At 44.5% G+C, this 17,534-nt stretch overlaps 1 protein-coding gene across 1 annotated transcript in view; it reads right to left on the reverse strand.

Annotated features, from left to right (window-relative positions):
- Positions 1-354: 354 nt before the first annotated feature.
- Positions 355-17,534, reverse strand: part of CD58 (CD58 molecule) — a 30,885-nt gene continuing 13,705 nt past the window's right edge. The window contains exons 3-8 of the mRNA XM_086460577.1: positions 17,158-17,412; positions 15,020-15,115; positions 7,224-7,292; positions 6,978-7,046; positions 6,561-6,629; positions 355-1,392 (exon numbers count right to left, since the gene is read on the reverse strand). Of these exons, the coding sequence (XP_086316703.1) occupies positions 1,379-1,392; positions 6,561-6,629; positions 6,978-7,046; positions 7,224-7,292; positions 15,020-15,115; positions 17,158-17,412 (572 nt within the window). The 3' untranslated portion in view covers positions 355-1,378. The remainder of the gene's footprint in view (positions 1,393-6,560; positions 6,630-6,977; positions 7,047-7,223; positions 7,293-15,019; positions 15,116-17,157; positions 17,413-17,534) is intronic.

The following is a 17,534-nucleotide window of genomic DNA, read 5'->3' on the forward strand; positions in this document are numbered from 1 at the left end:
GCTGCACCCAATTTTGGACCCCTTCAAGAAGACAGTCATCAATAAAACTGGAGCAAGTTCAGTGGACAGCTACCAAGATGGTCAGAGCACTTGTGCTGTGAGGAGAAGCTGCAGGCACTGTACTAGTTCAAGCCTGAAGAAGGGTAGGGTTGGGAGGGTACTCAACAGCAGCCTTCCCGTACCTACAAGCTAAAGACACATTCTTCATTATAGTGCCTGGTGGGGGAACAAGAGATAACAGGCATAAGTTGGAACAAGAGGGAAGATGAAGGGGGAGTTTCTGATCTCTGTTTATCATTGCCAAACCTTCATGATTCTTCACACATACCAAGTTCAAAATCAACTGAAATGGCTTTCAACTTTCATAAACAACCAGTATGCAGAAGCCACGAAAAGTACAAGGTTCATAGCTTGATGTTCTGGAAACATTAATACATGGTATTCTTTTATCTTTGATTCTTTTTGAGCTTCAGTGTATACATGACCTCAGTTTTCAAGTTTTCTTTCCAGTCACAAGCAACCTAAAACTATATTGTTCTTTAGAAATGGGTAGGTTGACATGCTCTTACAATAATGGTCCTGCACTAGCAGGGGGCTTGGACTAGATGATCTTTCGAGGTCCCTTCCAATCCCTAACGTTCTGTGATTCTGTGATAATGTGAAGCAGAAACTAAGGCATAAAAAGAACCCTAAAAGTGCAAAAAATATCAAAAGTTCCAGGAAAAACAAGCCAAACACTGCTAGTAGGAGTGACTTTGTTCCAATGCAACGACAAACTGAACTGTAGCTTTATCAAAGTCAACCACCATCAATTTGCCAGTCTTCTGCCAACTCCAGGAGACAGATATCTTGGAGAATATTTGCTTGGAGCATTGAGTTCCTGCTGGAGAAGTGAGACGAGCAAATGCGAACTTCCATCCATCTGGACCTGCCGAAGGACGAATCATCTTTCTTACGACTGCGAAAAAGTACTGATCCAAAACTGCATAGAAAGCTGATTAGTTTTTGATTTATCCACATTCATGCAAATGGATATGACTTCGTTAATCTCTAAATATCAGTTATAAAAAAGGCCTTAGCTCTTACATTTTGTGTTAGTGGAGTACTGCTTGTTAAAACTGGATACAAAACAATACCAAAGATTTCGTCCATGATTTGGCCTATTTATCTTCGTGCAGTGACATCAGAAAAGGAAGCTGTCCCTTTTGAGAAAAGAAAAATAGGCACTGGAAACAGCTCAGCTAGTCTTCAAAGCACTTCTTTATGGATGACTTCAGTGCTTGTAGAAAACCTCCAAGAGAAAAGATAGCAGCTCATTCACTGTTGAATTCTACCACTTCTCTTCCATTTGTGCTTAGTCCACAAAGCAGTTATTTGCTCACAATTTAAGATCTGAAGCAAAAGAAAAAGAAAAGCACACAAGTAAATTATTATGTCTTGTCTTCTAGAAATCGAACTAGTTATAGAAGAATACTGCAGGCTTTAAATACTAATAACATGTGAAGATTAATTAAGACATTGTCACACAATCCAAAACGATCCAGTTACAGCAGCTTTGTGACCCGTGGTATCTGATATACACTAGCTGTTTTACCCAAATTATCTATTTATGGTTAGACACATTGCTTTGCAACAGAATCAGGTTAAGAGCATTTATCACTTACTGTCAGCCACCTGCTAGGCAGCTGGTAACCTGTGGGGCTGTTCTGACTCCATGACTTTAGATCACTTAATGAGGCATTTAAGGCACCATTTTTACTCAAAGGTTCAGGTCTACAATCTTAGTATCAGCTGTGCACCACACATGCATGTGACGCAGCTGCTATTTCTTCCACACAGTAACTCCAGGTGCTTTTGAGTCTTCTCTTTTGAGGATTGCAAATAGAGCTCTTATTCGACAAGCAAGGAAACTGAAGGCAAAGGGAATTTACAGTGCAGGAAGTTAGAATCCGACAAGTATAAGACTACATGCCCAGCCTAACTCACTGCATCCAACATGCATCAGGCTCTAACCAGGCTGATTTCCAACAAAGCACATTCAAGGCCCACTCACATCAGTGTTTCTGTCTTGGTGCACACAGAGCAACAGCGTAAGTGGAACCAACTGGATGTGCCAAGGCACTGTGCCACTCAGTCTTTGCTCCTATTTTGATAGCACTACCCCTCCCTTCCACTAGTCTCTAGCTCAGCATCACTCCAACCTAGGATAAGATGCCAGGAGACAGTCTAGGAGAGCAGCATATGGTGACGCATGGTACTCATCTCTGTAGACAATGAGAAAAAGAAAGACGTTCCTAGTCTGGTTCTCATAAGGTTCCTGGATAGCCCTGAAGCATTTTTATTATTTGTATCCTTAAAATCCAAACAGGTTTACTGCTTTACCTACAGCTGACATGCTAGCTTGATGATAAGACGAAAGAAAGCGATCAAGAAGCCAGCCGGGGGGGGGGGGCTGCTATTTGCTTGTGTCTGTGCAGTGAGAGGGCCTGAATATGAAATGAGTGTTCTTTGATTTTATAGCAATAAGTTTCACACTCTCTACAGAACATGTAAAAAGTTCCAGCCCCATACAGCTTCCAAACAGCACCAAAGAAAGCACAGCTACATCTCATGTCTTGACATGATGTAACAACATAACTATTTCAGGTGCTAAACCTTTAAGCATGACATAGAAGCACAGTTTAGCCAAGTAGCCCTTGCAAAGCAACATGCCACATAGGCCAGGAACACACTGACTTACTTAATTTGGTCTTCAGTATTACTCCTTGGCAAGTAACAGGATCTGACTCAGTTATTACAAGATAACACAGCTTCCTCCCCAGCTATACAGCCCTGTTTCAAGTCTGCTTCCTTGTTTCATGACAGTTTCATTGGCAGTTTTGACTGCATCATGAAGTCAGGTTTCTTATACTCAGTCCTAACTCCCTCCCACACTTCCACTCATCCATGTTTTCTCACATTCAGAGATTTTTGTTTTCCTCTTTTCAACACTGTCTTTAGCAAATACCTGAATGTGATTGCTTGGCTGGTAATTCAACAGAAGAATCAAACCTTGCAGAACAGAAAACTCTGCAGCAGTAAGGTGCCACCAGCTTCCACATTCCTATGCATTTGGAGAAACTTTAAATGGATTATCTGCATGAGTGGTCTCCAAAGTGGGGTGTGTGCAAGGCAATCTGTTGCAGCACAGGAAGAAATGTTTTTGCACCATTAATAAAATTAATAAATTAAAATACTGTTTGCTTCGTCCTTATCTCATCCTTTTTTAATTTTTATTTTTGTGCATGTTTTATAGTATACATAATACTTGAGTACGGTAGCACATGGATATAATTTATAAATACATATACATAAATTCGGTGTGTATGTTCAAAATATTTTCCTGATGTGGTGCACAATCAAAAAAATTTGGAGACCACTGATCTACAACACAAAAAGCAGAAACAAGTACGAAATGCCCATAATTACACCACTTAACTAAGGGCTATATGACAGACAAACCAACATTTTTCCACTTCTTTTAAGGAAAGGAATACTGTTTTCAGTCAGTCAATCTGCAAACTTCATTTCTTAACAAACAAAAATGCTTTGATACACACTGCTTAACACCACACATTTTCTAAAAGCTTTTTAATTTTTTGTTTTTAAACATTTAAGTCAGATTAAAAAAATCAAAACAAGAAGTTTCTGGTGACTCAGTTAATAAATTTGGAAACAAAACCTTTCATAGAATCATAGAGTATCTCAAGTTGGAAGGCACCCATAAGGATCATTGAGTCAAACTCCCTGCTCCTCACAGGACTACCTAAAACTAAATCATAGGACTAAGAGACGCTTGGTGCCGTGTCCATTTCCCTGGGGAGCCTGTTCTAGTGCCTGACCACCCTCTCAATGAAGAGCCTTTTCCTAATGTCCAATCTGAACTTCCCCTGACGCAGCTTCATTCCATTTCCTCGTGTCCCAATACTGTCACCAGAGAGGAGATCAGTGCCTCTCCCTCCGCTGCCCCACTTGAGGAAGGTGTAGACTGTGAGGAGGTCACCCCTTTCATTTCACAAACAGCAAAACAATTTTTTCCATCCGTTCCTTTCTTCTCTCACCCACGACCTAATCTCACATCCCTCCAAAACTGTGTTTCTTCATAGACATTTTATTTGCCAAGTACTTTTAAACTAGCTATGTTCTATGGAGAACAGCCAGCACTGTCAAAGGCTTCAGCTCTGGGAAATCAGCTCATGCCCTCTGCCACCAGGCTCGTTCTCAGTTAAACTACAGCTGTTCTATCCCCCGCTCAAAGCGCAGCAAAGCTTTATAGTGTGAGAAAGTAACAGCTTCGTGCAACACATTTCACACGCACACCTCAGCCTGACCTGCTATCACTGCAGCAGACCCCCTCTGGCCCCCGGCCCCGTTCACTGTCTCCTGCCCTTTCTTCTCCCTTTGAATCCACCACTGACCAGCATCCCATCCCCTCCAGTATGTCAGCCCAGTGCTTATCAAAGCCCTTTATGATTTGATTTAACCTACCAGTCCAGCAGAAGACCACCCGTATTTTTTTGCTGGGTCAGTTTCCTGCTACGTGAGGTAGTTAAACTGGTTCACATAGGGGTGTGATGAAAATCAGAGCTGGTCCAAAGAGCAAGACCTCTACTGCTAGTGATAGCAAGTGGTCAGATTGGCTCAAAATTATAGCCTATGTGGAACAATTTTGATCCACTCACAGGAACCACAGAGCTCCCTAGAGTCAGAGTAAAACATGCTTGAACTACGGTGAATTACAGCAAGTCTCTCAAACCTAGGTAAGTTGATTGTCCTCATTAGATGGACTCAAAGTTCAGCAACGGTTCTGAGCATCATCTTAATCTGTGTAAGCTTTGCAGACACACCAGCAACGAGAAAGTTTTATTACATATTTACCTACAGTTTTACTTCTGAAAATCTTACACAACTACAGTGAAATTCTTTCTAAGCAGGTCATGCACTCCAGCTACATCCCTTGTGAATCCAGAAATTCATGATTATTGATGGCAGATGATATCACTTCTCCATACTGCCACTGAATCTGCTAGGCTGGGGAAATTACTTCTACCTCCACCACCTGGCTGTCATGAACACCAAAGACTTCGAGATATAGCACTAATGCTATAGCTTCAACTATTTTGCCTGGAACCCTCCTGCTTCATGGACAGGAATTTTGCATTTCCTACAGAGAACTGTTCAGCAGGATTTTCTGCAACACTACTGGGTGCTTTGGAAGTCAAACTTACAGTATTGTTCTCTTTGTAAGGGCTTGACTTTTTTGTGTTCTTTAACAGATTTAGATGTCTCCGTAAGACTTTTCATTATAAACTAAAGGTCAATGACTTCAGCTCCAAATCGATGATCTTTAACACTTCTTGGGAATCACAGTGTAAAACTAATTAGTAGCATGAGTGAAAACAGAATTCCATAGGCTTCCTCTACTCTAGAAAAATTCTACAGAAACAGTATTCTGGTCTGGATGGATGATAGATCAATATAAGCCCTTGCCTGTGCAGTTTATTAAATGATAGCCCTTATATTCTTCTGTTATCAGATTTGGGACAGAACTAATCTGAGTTTTGATATTCTCCATGTTGATGTATTCCAAGAAGCAGCTGTGCAACCTCACAGATGCTCTGGTCTGTACACATACCACCATAGAAAACAGACTGAGGAGGCAACACAGCTTTGGAGACATGCAAATGGAGGCCTGTTACGCTCACATACTAAATGCAGCATACAGAACTGATGACTGAGTAAAGGTTCTAACTAATTCACGGCACACGAAACAACTGTTGCAAAGCATTGCATCTTTGCAGCCTGAATTTTGCTAATATCTATCAGATGTAGTGTTGATCAACTATTCTCCCATACAGGGTAACAATCAGTTTTCCCATTCCATGTGTCAGCCCTCAGGCCCACTGGTCTGTTCATTTAGAAGAGCTTTCCCATCATGTCCATGTAAGTTTAAACACAAACCACAAGAAAAACGCAAATTAAGTAAACTCTGCATTCTTTGTGACCAAAGAGAACACAGCTGCACACCTATGCAACAAAAAAACCTTCAGTGTTACACAATATCTCTCAACTTTGATACAATGTTCAACAGCATTCGTAATTAACAAGGTAGAATTATAGTGCAGAAATCTGCTGACACAAAACCATACTGCCTTACTGATACCTCAGCCACTATAAGCCTTTATCACACATTAAGGCATGGAATAAAGTAATAGTGCAAACATGAATAAGAGGTGTGTTATTAATGAATGCTAGTAATGTTTAATCCTACAGTTTTAAACTGGCTAAATTGGCCAGTCTTTTGAACACTTCCACCACAAACATCTGATTTCCTAGCACACCTCACACACACATCTGTCCACTACACACAGGCCCCCTTCCTCCTAATAATTCTCACTCTGTTTTCTAGTTGAGCAAAAAGGCGTCAGGGTCATACACAGCCTGGCCCACCACTGCCACTCCCAGCCTCTGTGTCAACTGGCAAGCTCCCCCGAGACACAGGGAGTTTCTCCCTCACGTACCTTCTTTACTGCAGCTCGGAGAGTTGCTCAGGTGTTCCCCAGTTCCACTTTCTGCATCCTGGGTCACTTCTGCAAGCACAACAGGCAATAGTCAGACAATCCTGGAGCTCACAACACTCCCCTCTCTGGCCCAGATGGATCAAGAGTAATCGGACCAAGAGCTGGACCATTTGTTTGGCATCAATAATAGTCACGACCAACATCCCCCGCCCCCATCCCCCATGGGGCCATCATACAACACCTCCCCTCTCTCCTCCATACCCAGGCTCCACACTGTCCTCACGATCCGTTCCAGACCTTGCAAAGGCCAAGCACAGAAGGCACTTAGCACCCATGGCACCACCCATAACTTCACATCAAGAAGAGTCAGACAAAAGCCAAAATGAACAAAGACTGCTCCATAGCGCAGGCACTTACCTTCTCCACTTACACCATGGTCACCTGCATGCTTGGCCAGCAAGCTGCTGTTCTCCTTCTTAAAGGTGTCTGAAGAGAGATCAGAAGACAACTACAGTCCCCTGCCTTGCTCAGCTTCAAGGTACTGACCATTGCATAAGAGCGAGTTACTAGCTACAACTCAACATGTTGCCAACAACATCAGCTAACATCAGAAAGCTGACACCTTTCCCCAGGACAGCTCCCCACCACAGAACAGGCACTCACCTTCCTCACTTACACCATGGTCAGCCACACACTTGGATGTCAGGGTGCTGTTCTGCATGGCAGAGAGTTCTGAAAAGAGAGATCACTGGTGAGCTACAGTGCTCTGGAGCGTATCTCACTGCTTAACTTCACAGCGGTAGCAGTCATTGCTTAGAGATGAGTCACCAGCTACAATTCATAAGACACACAGAATCACTCCGGTTCATTCAGGGAGGGAGCCCAGGAAGTCTCTAACCCAACATCCTCCTCAATGAAAGGTCAACATTCAGTTCTAGACAGGTTGCTCAGGACTTTCTCCAGTCAGGTCTTAAAAATATCCAAAGGTAGAAACTCCATGTTGACTCCATGCAGCCTTAGTGATTAAGCGGCAGAAACGCTTTTCCTCATATCCACACAGAATCTCCCCTGCTTCAGTTCAGGACCATCACCTTGATATCCCACTAACACACGTTAGTAAACGTCCTGGCTCAGCCTTCTTTGCCCATAGATATTGGCAGCTGCTGTTAGGTACCCTGAAAGCCTGCTCTTCTCTGGGGTTGAACAAGCCCAGTTTCTTCAGCCTCTCCTCAGAGGAATTGTGCTCCAGCCCCTAACCAAGCTGAACTTGCTTAAATTTATCAGTGCTTTTCCAGCACTGAGTGGGCCACAAACTAGATGTAATAGTTTACATGTCATCTAATAGGTGCCAAGTAATGGGAAATAACCACTTCCTTCAATCCACTGGCTTACGCACTCCTTAAAACAGCCTAGGATGCGATCAGCCTCCTTTGCTGCCAGGGAGCACTGCTGACTCACAGCATACTGCCCATAAGGACTCCCAGGTACCTTTCAGCAGAGCTGCTTCCCTGCCATTCAGTCCCCAGCCTGCACGAGGGCAGAGTGTCGGTCCATCCAGGTGCAGGACCTTGCATGGCCCCTGCAGAATTTTACAAGGTTCACACAGGCCTCTAACCCTCCCTCAAAGACAATCCTGCACTGATACTGACTGACTGCACTCCAGATTTTGCTGTAATCTATAAACTCAATGACACTGTTGTCTCTTCCTTGGCCATGTCACCAAAAAATAGACCTCTGCAGTACTCCACTTATCACCATCATCCATGTGGAGTACAGCTCACTAACTACTACCTGCAGGCCTGACAATCTAGCAAGTTTTCTACACAAGTAAACAGACATTCTACTGGACTAGGACATCCCAACTGTGGACTTCAATGCTGAGGGACACTGCATAAAAAGCCTTGCCAAAGTCAAGGTATACGACACCCATTGTTCTCCCATTACCCGCAGATCTAGTAATTTCGTCAAAAAAAGGTTGTCAGCTTGGTCGACTGTGAATTACGCTTACTCCCAGTCACCATCTTTCTTCGGTGACTGGAAACGTTCCGAGAAGACTTGCCCTATGATGATTCTCCTAGAGATGAAAGTGAGCCTGACTGACCTGTAGTTCCACAGGTGGACCTGTTAGCCTTTTTGGAACATAGCTCCAATGTTTCCCTTCTTCTAGTTGTCACGCATCTTCTCCGACATGATTTTTGAAGGTGATCAAGAGCATCCTCACAATGACATCTACCAGCTCTTGTAGCAACCCTTGTATCAGATCCCATGGACTGGTTTGGGCCAAGGTTTCTCCAGAGATCCCTGATCTGATCCTCTGCCATTACTGGCAGGTCCTCTCCTCCCTGAACTTGCCTCTAGGCAAAAATACCACAGAGGCTGTCAAGATGGAGACAAAGGTAGCACTGGTGTCTCAGCCTTATCTGTATCTGGTATCAGAGAACCAGATAATGGTTGACATTTGAAGAAGTATCTGGAATTCATCTTGTCCAACATCCTCTGCTCAAGCCGACGAACCTAGAGAAGGCTGTCTAGGACAATGTCCAGATAGCTTTGGAATGTCTCAAAGGATGAGGACTCCATGGCCTTTCTGGGCAATGTGCTCCAATGCTCAGTCACCCTTGCAGCAAAGAAGTGTTTCCTGACAATCAGATGGATCCTTTTATGGTTTAGATCATGTCCAGTGTCTCTTGTCCTGTCACTGAGCACCCACTGAGAAAAGCCTGTCTTCCTTTCCTTCATTTGCTCCCACTGGGTATTTATACACACTGATGAGATCCCCCTGAGCCTTCTCCTGACTGAACAGTGCCAGCTCTCTCAGCCTTTCCTCATATAAGAGAGGATATCACAGAATCACACAATGGTTGAGGTTGGAAGGGAACCTTAGAAGTCATCTTGTCCTATGCCCCTGCTCAAGCAGGCTCAACTACAGCAGGCTGCCCAGGACCACATCCAGTCCCTTAATCATCTTCATGGCACTTTGCTGGATTCTTTCCAGTAGCTCCATATCTCCTTGTACTGGGGAGCCCAGAACAGGACTCCAGGTGTGGCCTCACCAGAGCTGAGCAGAGGAGAAGGATTGCCCCCCTCAAACTGCCAGCAACATTCCTCCTAATGCAACCTGGGATACCGATAGCCTTATTTGCTGCAAGGGCACCTTGTTGGCTCACACTCGTCTTCATGATCTCCAGGACCCCCAGGTCCTTTACTGAAAAGCTGTTTTTCCAGTCGATTGGCCCTCAGCATATAGTGGTGCATGAGGCTATTCCTCCCCAGGTGCAGGATTTTGCATTTCCTTTTCTTGAACTGCATGAGGTTCCTGCCAGCACACTTCTCCAGCCTGTTGAGGTCCCTCTGGACGGCAACACATCCCTTCAGTGCATCAGTCACTCCTCCCAGCTTTGTATCATGAGCAAACTTGCTGAAGGTATACTCTACCCCATCATTCAGATCATTAATGAAGACGTTAAAGAGGACTGGACCCAGTGCTGTCCCCTGGGGTACACCACTAGATACTGGCCTTCAACTAGAATTCATACAAGTGATCACAACCCTCTGACCTCACTCATTCAGCTAGTTTTCAGTCCACCTCACTGTCTGCTCATCTAGCCTATACTTCATCAGCATCAGATATCACTAAACCAATCCCCTGTTCAGCAACAGGCGCTTGTTTTCCTCATTTATTCTTTAACAGATAACCTGGTAGCAGAAGCTGCTCTCACTGTCCTGGTCATCCCAGTGTTTTCAAGCCTCCCTAAGCCTTGGCCTTCCTGATACCAACCTTATCTGCCCAGGCAGTGTTCCTAAATCCATGCACTGTAGCCTGCCCCTGCCTCCACATCTAGTATAACCATTTTGGCACTGGAGCCCTGTCAGCCCCCTGCTCAGCCAAGCTGATCTTCTGATCTGCCCACCTGTCTTCCTGACTATCAGGATGGCCTGTGCTCATGCTTGGAGAAAGTCCTCCCTAAAGGCCTGATGGCTCTCTTGAGCTCCTTTGCTCTTCAGAGCTGTCTCCCATGAGATCCTGAGTAAGTGGAAATTTCTTCTCCGAAAGGGCAGGGCCTGTACTCTGATGCTTACCTTCCTCACTCCTCTCAGGATCTGGAGCTGTTTCTTGGCCACTAAAGCCAAGGCAGCCATTCATGATCACATCACCATCCAGTCCTCCTCTGTTAGTGAGCAGCAGATACAGCTGCACATCATCCCTTTCTGGTGCATCCGGTAGCCTGTATGAAGAAGTTGTCCCTGATGCTGCCCAGAAATCTTCCTGATTGCTTGAATTGCTGTGTTGCCTTTCCAGCAGACGTCAGGGAGGTTAAAAGACAGACATACACAAAGTACTGACTTCCACCAGAGACAATGAAGGACAGCCTGACTCCATTTCACAGAGCAGCAATCTCTCCAAACCAAGCTTCCTCTTGGCAAAGCTTCCTCTTGGTCACATCAACTCTTGCTCCTCACTTAAGTGCTTCATGTGCACACACTGGGGGACTTGAGGCCCTCTTGCAGAGATCTTCCAACAGGCAGCATTAACCAGAAGACCAGAAGCCAGTACTTCAGCAGGGACTGCTACTTGACCAGTATTCACATCTCACTCTGACTAGGATTTTTTTTTTTTTTGGTTGGTTTTTTTTTAAACCCCAATGATCTCCAAAACACACATCCTTCAAGTCCATATGCTCTGCTGGGGCTATTTCCAAGGGTGGTAAAAATGCGAGACTCGTTTTGCCCTTAACTACAGCCTGAAACCTGTTTAACTCTGCTCCTGGAACTTCTGCACAGAGGACTGGTATTCAGCATTCACGGCACAATTCTCCCCCCCAATACCTCCACTGAGAAGCATTACACAGAAGTCCCCCCAAGCCTTCAACTCCAAGGGACCCTGGCCAGTTTTCCCATTGGGTCATTAGCACTGACTGCTCCACAGAACTTCCCTTTGTGATTTACACCACTGTTAACTGTCTGCTTGTCTTTCAAGGCACTGTCCTCCTTGTTCAATTGTTTGTCTGAAAAGAGATCAGAGAAGAGCTACAGTCTCTCAGGAGCACACCTTCTCCTCTGCAATTGTTACATGCTGCTGGGCTACCAGCAGAAGCCCTGTTGAAAATTGCTATGTAAACACATTTCAGAGAACATCATAGCCTTGCCTACTGTTTCCGATCTGCACAGCAATGACTGCATGCTACGTAGGTGCTGCAGGAGGTACTATGCACAGGTGCACTGATTCCTCCCTTCCTGATGTTCCCGCTCTGTACTGCAACAAAATTCAGTATTTTTTTTATTTGTTCCTCTAGTGTCCAAATGGACAACCTTTACCTATGGACCTGATTCTCTTTTGCCTGAACTGTATGTTTCCCTACTTTCTTCCATAAGACAGGCATAAAATAAACCTCCTTCTCCTACATCAGTGCAACAGCCTGAGGAAAAAGAACTTTTTTTTTTTTCTGACTTGAACCAAACAATAAAAAGCCCCAAACCCTGCTTTCAATAGCACTGCCTGCCGACTTGTGGCATCTTTTCCAGGCCCACCACCAAAGACCTCATCATATTTTATAACCTCCAAATCCATAAAAGCATTAAGAAACTTCAGAAATTAAAGAACAACTGAAGAAATTAAATTAAACACACTGAAAATCTCTGCAAAGGCGACACAGTAGTTTGCAATTCAAGAAACGTCCTTCTCCAGTCTTGTGCTAACTCCAGCAGCTCACGTAAGGTACCAGACTGAGTATCCCACATGAAGCTACCGTTAGTTCAACACCAGAACACTTGAACAGGGCACTGAGCTCGCATCTGATGGCAGAAGCTCTGGCTATTCCCCACTGAAACAGTATTTGGTCTGGTGACCTCCACAACAAAGTGGGTTTTAAGTCTTCCCCTGCTCTTTCTAAACTGCTTGGCTGCCTAGGGGCTGATTTAGTTCATAAGAATAGACCACAGTGGTCTTGGCAACAAGACACATCATAACATGTTAAAGCTGGAACGAGTCAGCCTCATTCACCCTTGTGAAAGGAGCACAGACTAAAGGAGTTGTCCCCTTCCTTAGCTGCTCACTGTACAGAGCGATTATACTGCATTAAGAAGAGTGTGGCCAGCAGGTTGAGGGAGGTTAATCTTCCCCCTCTACTCTGGCCTGATGAGGCCACATCTGGAGTACTGTGTCCAGTTCTGGGCTCCTCAGTTCAAGAGGGACAGGGCATTACCGGAGAGAGTCCATCAGAGGGCTACTAAGATGATTAGGGGACTGGAGCATCTCTTCTATGAGGAAAGGCTGAGAGACCTGGGGCTCTTTAGCCTGGAGAAAAGGAGACTGAGAGGGGACCTCATCAACACTTATAAATATCTAAAGGGTGGGTGTCAAAAGGATGGGGCCAGGCTCATTTCAGTGGTGCCCAGCGACAGGACAAGGGGTAACGGGCACAAACATGAGCACAGGAAGCTCTGCATGAACATGAGGAAAAACTTCCTCATATTAAGGGTGACAGAGCACTGGAACAGGCTGTCCAGGGAGGTTGTGGAGTCTCCTTCCCTGGAGATATTCAAAACCTGCCTGGATGCAGTCCTGTGCAACCTGCTCTAGGTGAACCTGCTTTAGCAGGGGGGTTGGACTAGGTGACCTTCAGAGGTCCCTTCTAACCCCTACCATTCTATGATTCCCACACCCCAACACACAGACCCAGAAGCCAGAGAACTGAGCAATCTTGCTGCAAATTAAAGAAGTTAAAAAAAAAAAAAAAAAAACCAACCCAAAAAAGAAAGCCACCCAAAAAAGCAACACAGGATTAGAATGGACAGCAGAAGCACAAGTGGACATCCGGACAAGAAGACAGGAATGCAGACAACCCTGAGAATCTGTACTGCCCGCAGAAGGGCACCACATAAAGAAATCATGGGTGGGAAGCAGACCGGTAACTATTGGAAAGAGATGAGAAGTTCCTTCACTGACTGTCACCCTCCCTCATCTTGACTATTACAAGGAGAAGATAGGCCTGCAAAATGGAGTAAGAGTCAATCACAAGGTGCTGCTAACAGATTTTTTCCTGAAACAACTGAAAGGGGTTAGAGAAAGAAAAAGAGACAACTGCAACTTGACCCACAGGGTGTAAGCATGCACCGGAGTCATCCACCAAAAGCAAGGACCAGCGTTCTGCACACCAGACTAGCAACGTGCCTGTCTTCACCAGTCCTTGGATGGATTTTGAAGATATGACCAAGGTAAACAAACAGCAAATTCCTGCCAGTCTGATGTAACACTACCTTCAGTCGTCATTAAACCTACTGCTACATGCACAACACCAGCCCCCACCCACTGGAACCACCAGCTCTCAAAGTCAAATTCAATGCACAGAGAAGGCGGCTAGCTGACAAATTTCCAAGATAGGCCAGCAAGACAATTTGGTTTGTTCAGCCCAAAGAAAAAGAAGGTTAAGGGGATTGCTAATTGCAGTCTGTAACCAGCTTGCATAGAAAACAAAGGAAACTCCTCTCAGAAGTACAGAGCAAAAAGACAAAGGAGGCAATGGCTGCAAGTTGCAAAAGGGAAATCCCTAACAGAAGTAAGGAAAATATCCTTCCTCACGTGATTCAGTGCTTGAACACATGCTGAAAGAGGCTGGAGAATTTCCATCCTTAGAATTATTCAGTTTGACTTGACAAGGCCCTGAGAAACCTGATCTATCATCGAAGTTGGTCCTGCTTTGAGCAGCAAGTTGGATGAAAACTCCAGAGATTCCTTCCCAGCTAGTTTATTTTATGATTCCATGCCAACAGAAACTAAATGGAGAATTATCAGGAAAGAATAAGGTCCGCATGCACTATGCATTAACACATGCTCTGATCACAGTGTCCCTCCAAAATATCGTCAGTCCTTCCCAGACAAGAGATGCATCCCATGCTCTTTAAAAAAAGAAAATACTCAAATTCAGTGTAGGGATGGATCAAGAAACAAATCTAGAACTCCAAGATTATTGCAATACAGGCTGACAGTAGGCACACAGAAGCCCCTATGTATCAGTTGAACATACCAAGTTGTCAGACTGGACTCAGCATAAGGTATTCAACAGGCCCTGGTAAGAGCCTGTCCCAACAGTAAATCTTATCTTGACGGCAGCTTCATGATGATCTCAAAAAAGGCAGTGAAAGCACACTCAGGTAGGAAAGGGAGAGGCCGTAGACACTTGGTAAGTAGAAACACACATTAAATGAAACACTTAGTCTAAGGGAGTAACATGCAAATACAAACTACAGTGTTTCCCAGTACACAGAGCCCAGTGTCCAAGTGCAATAAAGTTCAGTATAATATTTCCTTCAAATCTGTTAGCCTTTACCTAAGCAGTACTTGTTTCCACTACTGTATTTACAATACATCCTATGGTCAGAAACTTTCACGCATTCTACAGAACCTTAGATCAGCATAATTTTGAAGCATGTTAAACTCAATTAGGAAACACTATACATACCTCTTCTGTACAGGAATCCTAGTATTCCTACAACTGGAATTAACAGAACAAAAGCTGCAACAAGACCACCCCTGCTTCTTTTGTGAAGGCTGCCTCCTTTAAAAAAATAAAATAAATAATGATCGGTTAGTTGAAAAGCAACCATATGATACACTACTTCAGCAGAAATACAATCCTGATATGTTTTATAGCTATTTGTTTTTAAAAAACATAACCTCAAGAAATTAATGCACCAGAGTCAGTTATCAGCAAAACCCTAAGCCAGATCCAGGAAAGTTACATGGCAAGTACCTCAGTTCAGTGAAGGCACATCACCACTTGAAAGGCAACGGCTGTTCCATTTTTTGGCCTATGAAAGGCTGAGCCAGATCTCAGCCAAATGAAATTTCACCAGATGTCTTTTATTGGGCGTGCATGGCAAGGCTTTGGTAGAAGGGTGGCTGCAGAGGTGGTTTTGGTGAGAAGACTCCAGAAGCTGCCCCCATGCTGGATGGAGCCAGTTCCAATCAGCTCCAAGACAGACCTGCCGCTGGCCAAAGCTGAGCCCATCAGTGACAATGTAGCATCTCTGCAATAACATATTTCAGAAGGGGAAAGGTTGCTGCACAATAGCAGCAGGGAGAGAGGAGCTAGAATACGTGGGAGAAACAACTCTGCAGACATCAAGGTCAGTGAAGAAGGAGGGGGAAGAGGTGCTCCAGATGCCAGAGCAGCAATTCCCCTGCGGCCCATGGTGAAGACCATGGTGAGGCAGGCTGTCCCCCTGCAGCCCATGGAGGTTAACAGCAGAGCAGATATCTGCCTACACTCCATGGAGGACCCCATGCACAGGAGGCTGTGACCCCATGGGGGACCCACACTGGAGCAGTCTGTTCCTGAAGGACTGCACCCCGTGGAAAGGACAAATGGAAAGGACAGACACTGGAGCAGTTCACGAAGAACTGTAGCCTGAGAGAGAAGTGTTTGGAGCCACATTGGAGAAGTTTGTGAAGGACTGTCTCCCGTGGGTGGGACCTCACACTGGAGCAGGGGAAGACTGGGAGGAAGAAGGAGCAGCAGAGATAATGTGTAATGAACTGACCACAATGTCCATTCCCCGTCTCCCTGCACTGCTCAGGGGGAGGAGGTAGCAAAATAAGGAGTGAAGTTGAGCCTGGGAAGAGGGGAGGGGTGGGGGGAAGGTGTTTTATATTTGTTCTTGTTTATCAATATCCTATTGCAATTTTTATTGACAATAAATTACATTAATGTTCCCCAAGTCAAGTCTGTTCTGCCCGTCATGGTAACTGCTGAGTGATCTCCGTGCCCTTACCTCAAACCTTGAGGCTTTTGCTGTATTTTCTCCCCCACGTCCTATTGAGGAGGGGAGTGATAAAGCAGGGTGACAGGCACCCGGTGGCCAGCCAAGGTCAACCCACCACATGCCTCATTTCTGACAAGCAATTAAGACATAATTCCAGTGAAGGAGGAAGAATTCTATGTTGGTAAACCATGAAAATTACTTCTGCACAGAAGTGGGAAATTTTATCAGTTAGGGACTGGCTTAAACACCCAACAAGCCAGATGGTCCCAAGCATGTTCTCATCCTATGTTTAAAAAGAAAAAAAGAAAAGAAAAAAGCAAGCCTCAAGATGACCTGAAGCTCAGACAAGGCTGTCCCAAAGCAATAAGCAACAGCAGGAAAACTCTTTTCTCCCTTTTTTCTCTGTGAAGAAGGAAAAGAAGTATGCTCATTGACTTATGCACACATTAGATAAAATAATTTCTCATCTAACAGCTGCTAGATGACTCGCATGGAAAGCGGTATAAAGAGCATAATAGCCATTATCATTAATTACACAAGGCCAGAAGTTTCAGAAGAGATCTTCTAAGTGCGTCTCCCTCTTTAGTATTACTCACTTCAAATCACAGCTGAAGGTTTTACTCTTTTGAGGTGCCTGCAAAAGTATCTTTCCAGGGGGGATCAGACTGTCAACCTCATACCTTTCACCAACCTTAAACACACTTTTAGCAGAAACATGACTTCTGACGCTTTTTGCTCTTTAAGTTAAAAAAGTAGAAACCTTACAGTCAAAGTTCATGCTGCTTCCCAACCTAGCCTCTCAGAGTTGCATATACAACCTGACCCCATTCATCACCTTTTTTATCTGGAAAGCATTCAGTCAAAGAGATTGCAGAGCTCTTTTCCATTTGAGAGAATTTAATGGAACATGCAGCTTTCTCAGAAGCATCAATATTCTTCTTAGGGATGAAAACTTCCTGGGTCTGATAAGTGATCCGCAGGCTACTGAACTTCCAAGTGTAATTCAGAGGCTTCTCAAAATCTGCTGTACATTTTAACACAAGGTCATCACCACTGACGTTGCAACTTATTTCAGGTTCTAAAGGACGAGCTAAAAGGAGAGAAAACATGATGTTTACTTTGGTTATGCACTGTCTTTAATTTTAGCACAGGACAAAGGCTGGAGCAACAAAAGCAACAGGAGAGTGTGTAGATAAAGGTGTACGTGTGCAG

Source organism: Leptosomus discolor, chromosome 1 (genome assembly GCF_034619465.1).
Source record: "Leptosomus discolor isolate bLepDis1 chromosome 1, bLepDis1.hap2, whole genome shotgun sequence".
In the NCBI taxonomy this organism is placed as follows: Eukaryota; Metazoa; Chordata; class Aves; order Leptosomiformes; family Leptosomidae; genus Leptosomus; species Leptosomus discolor.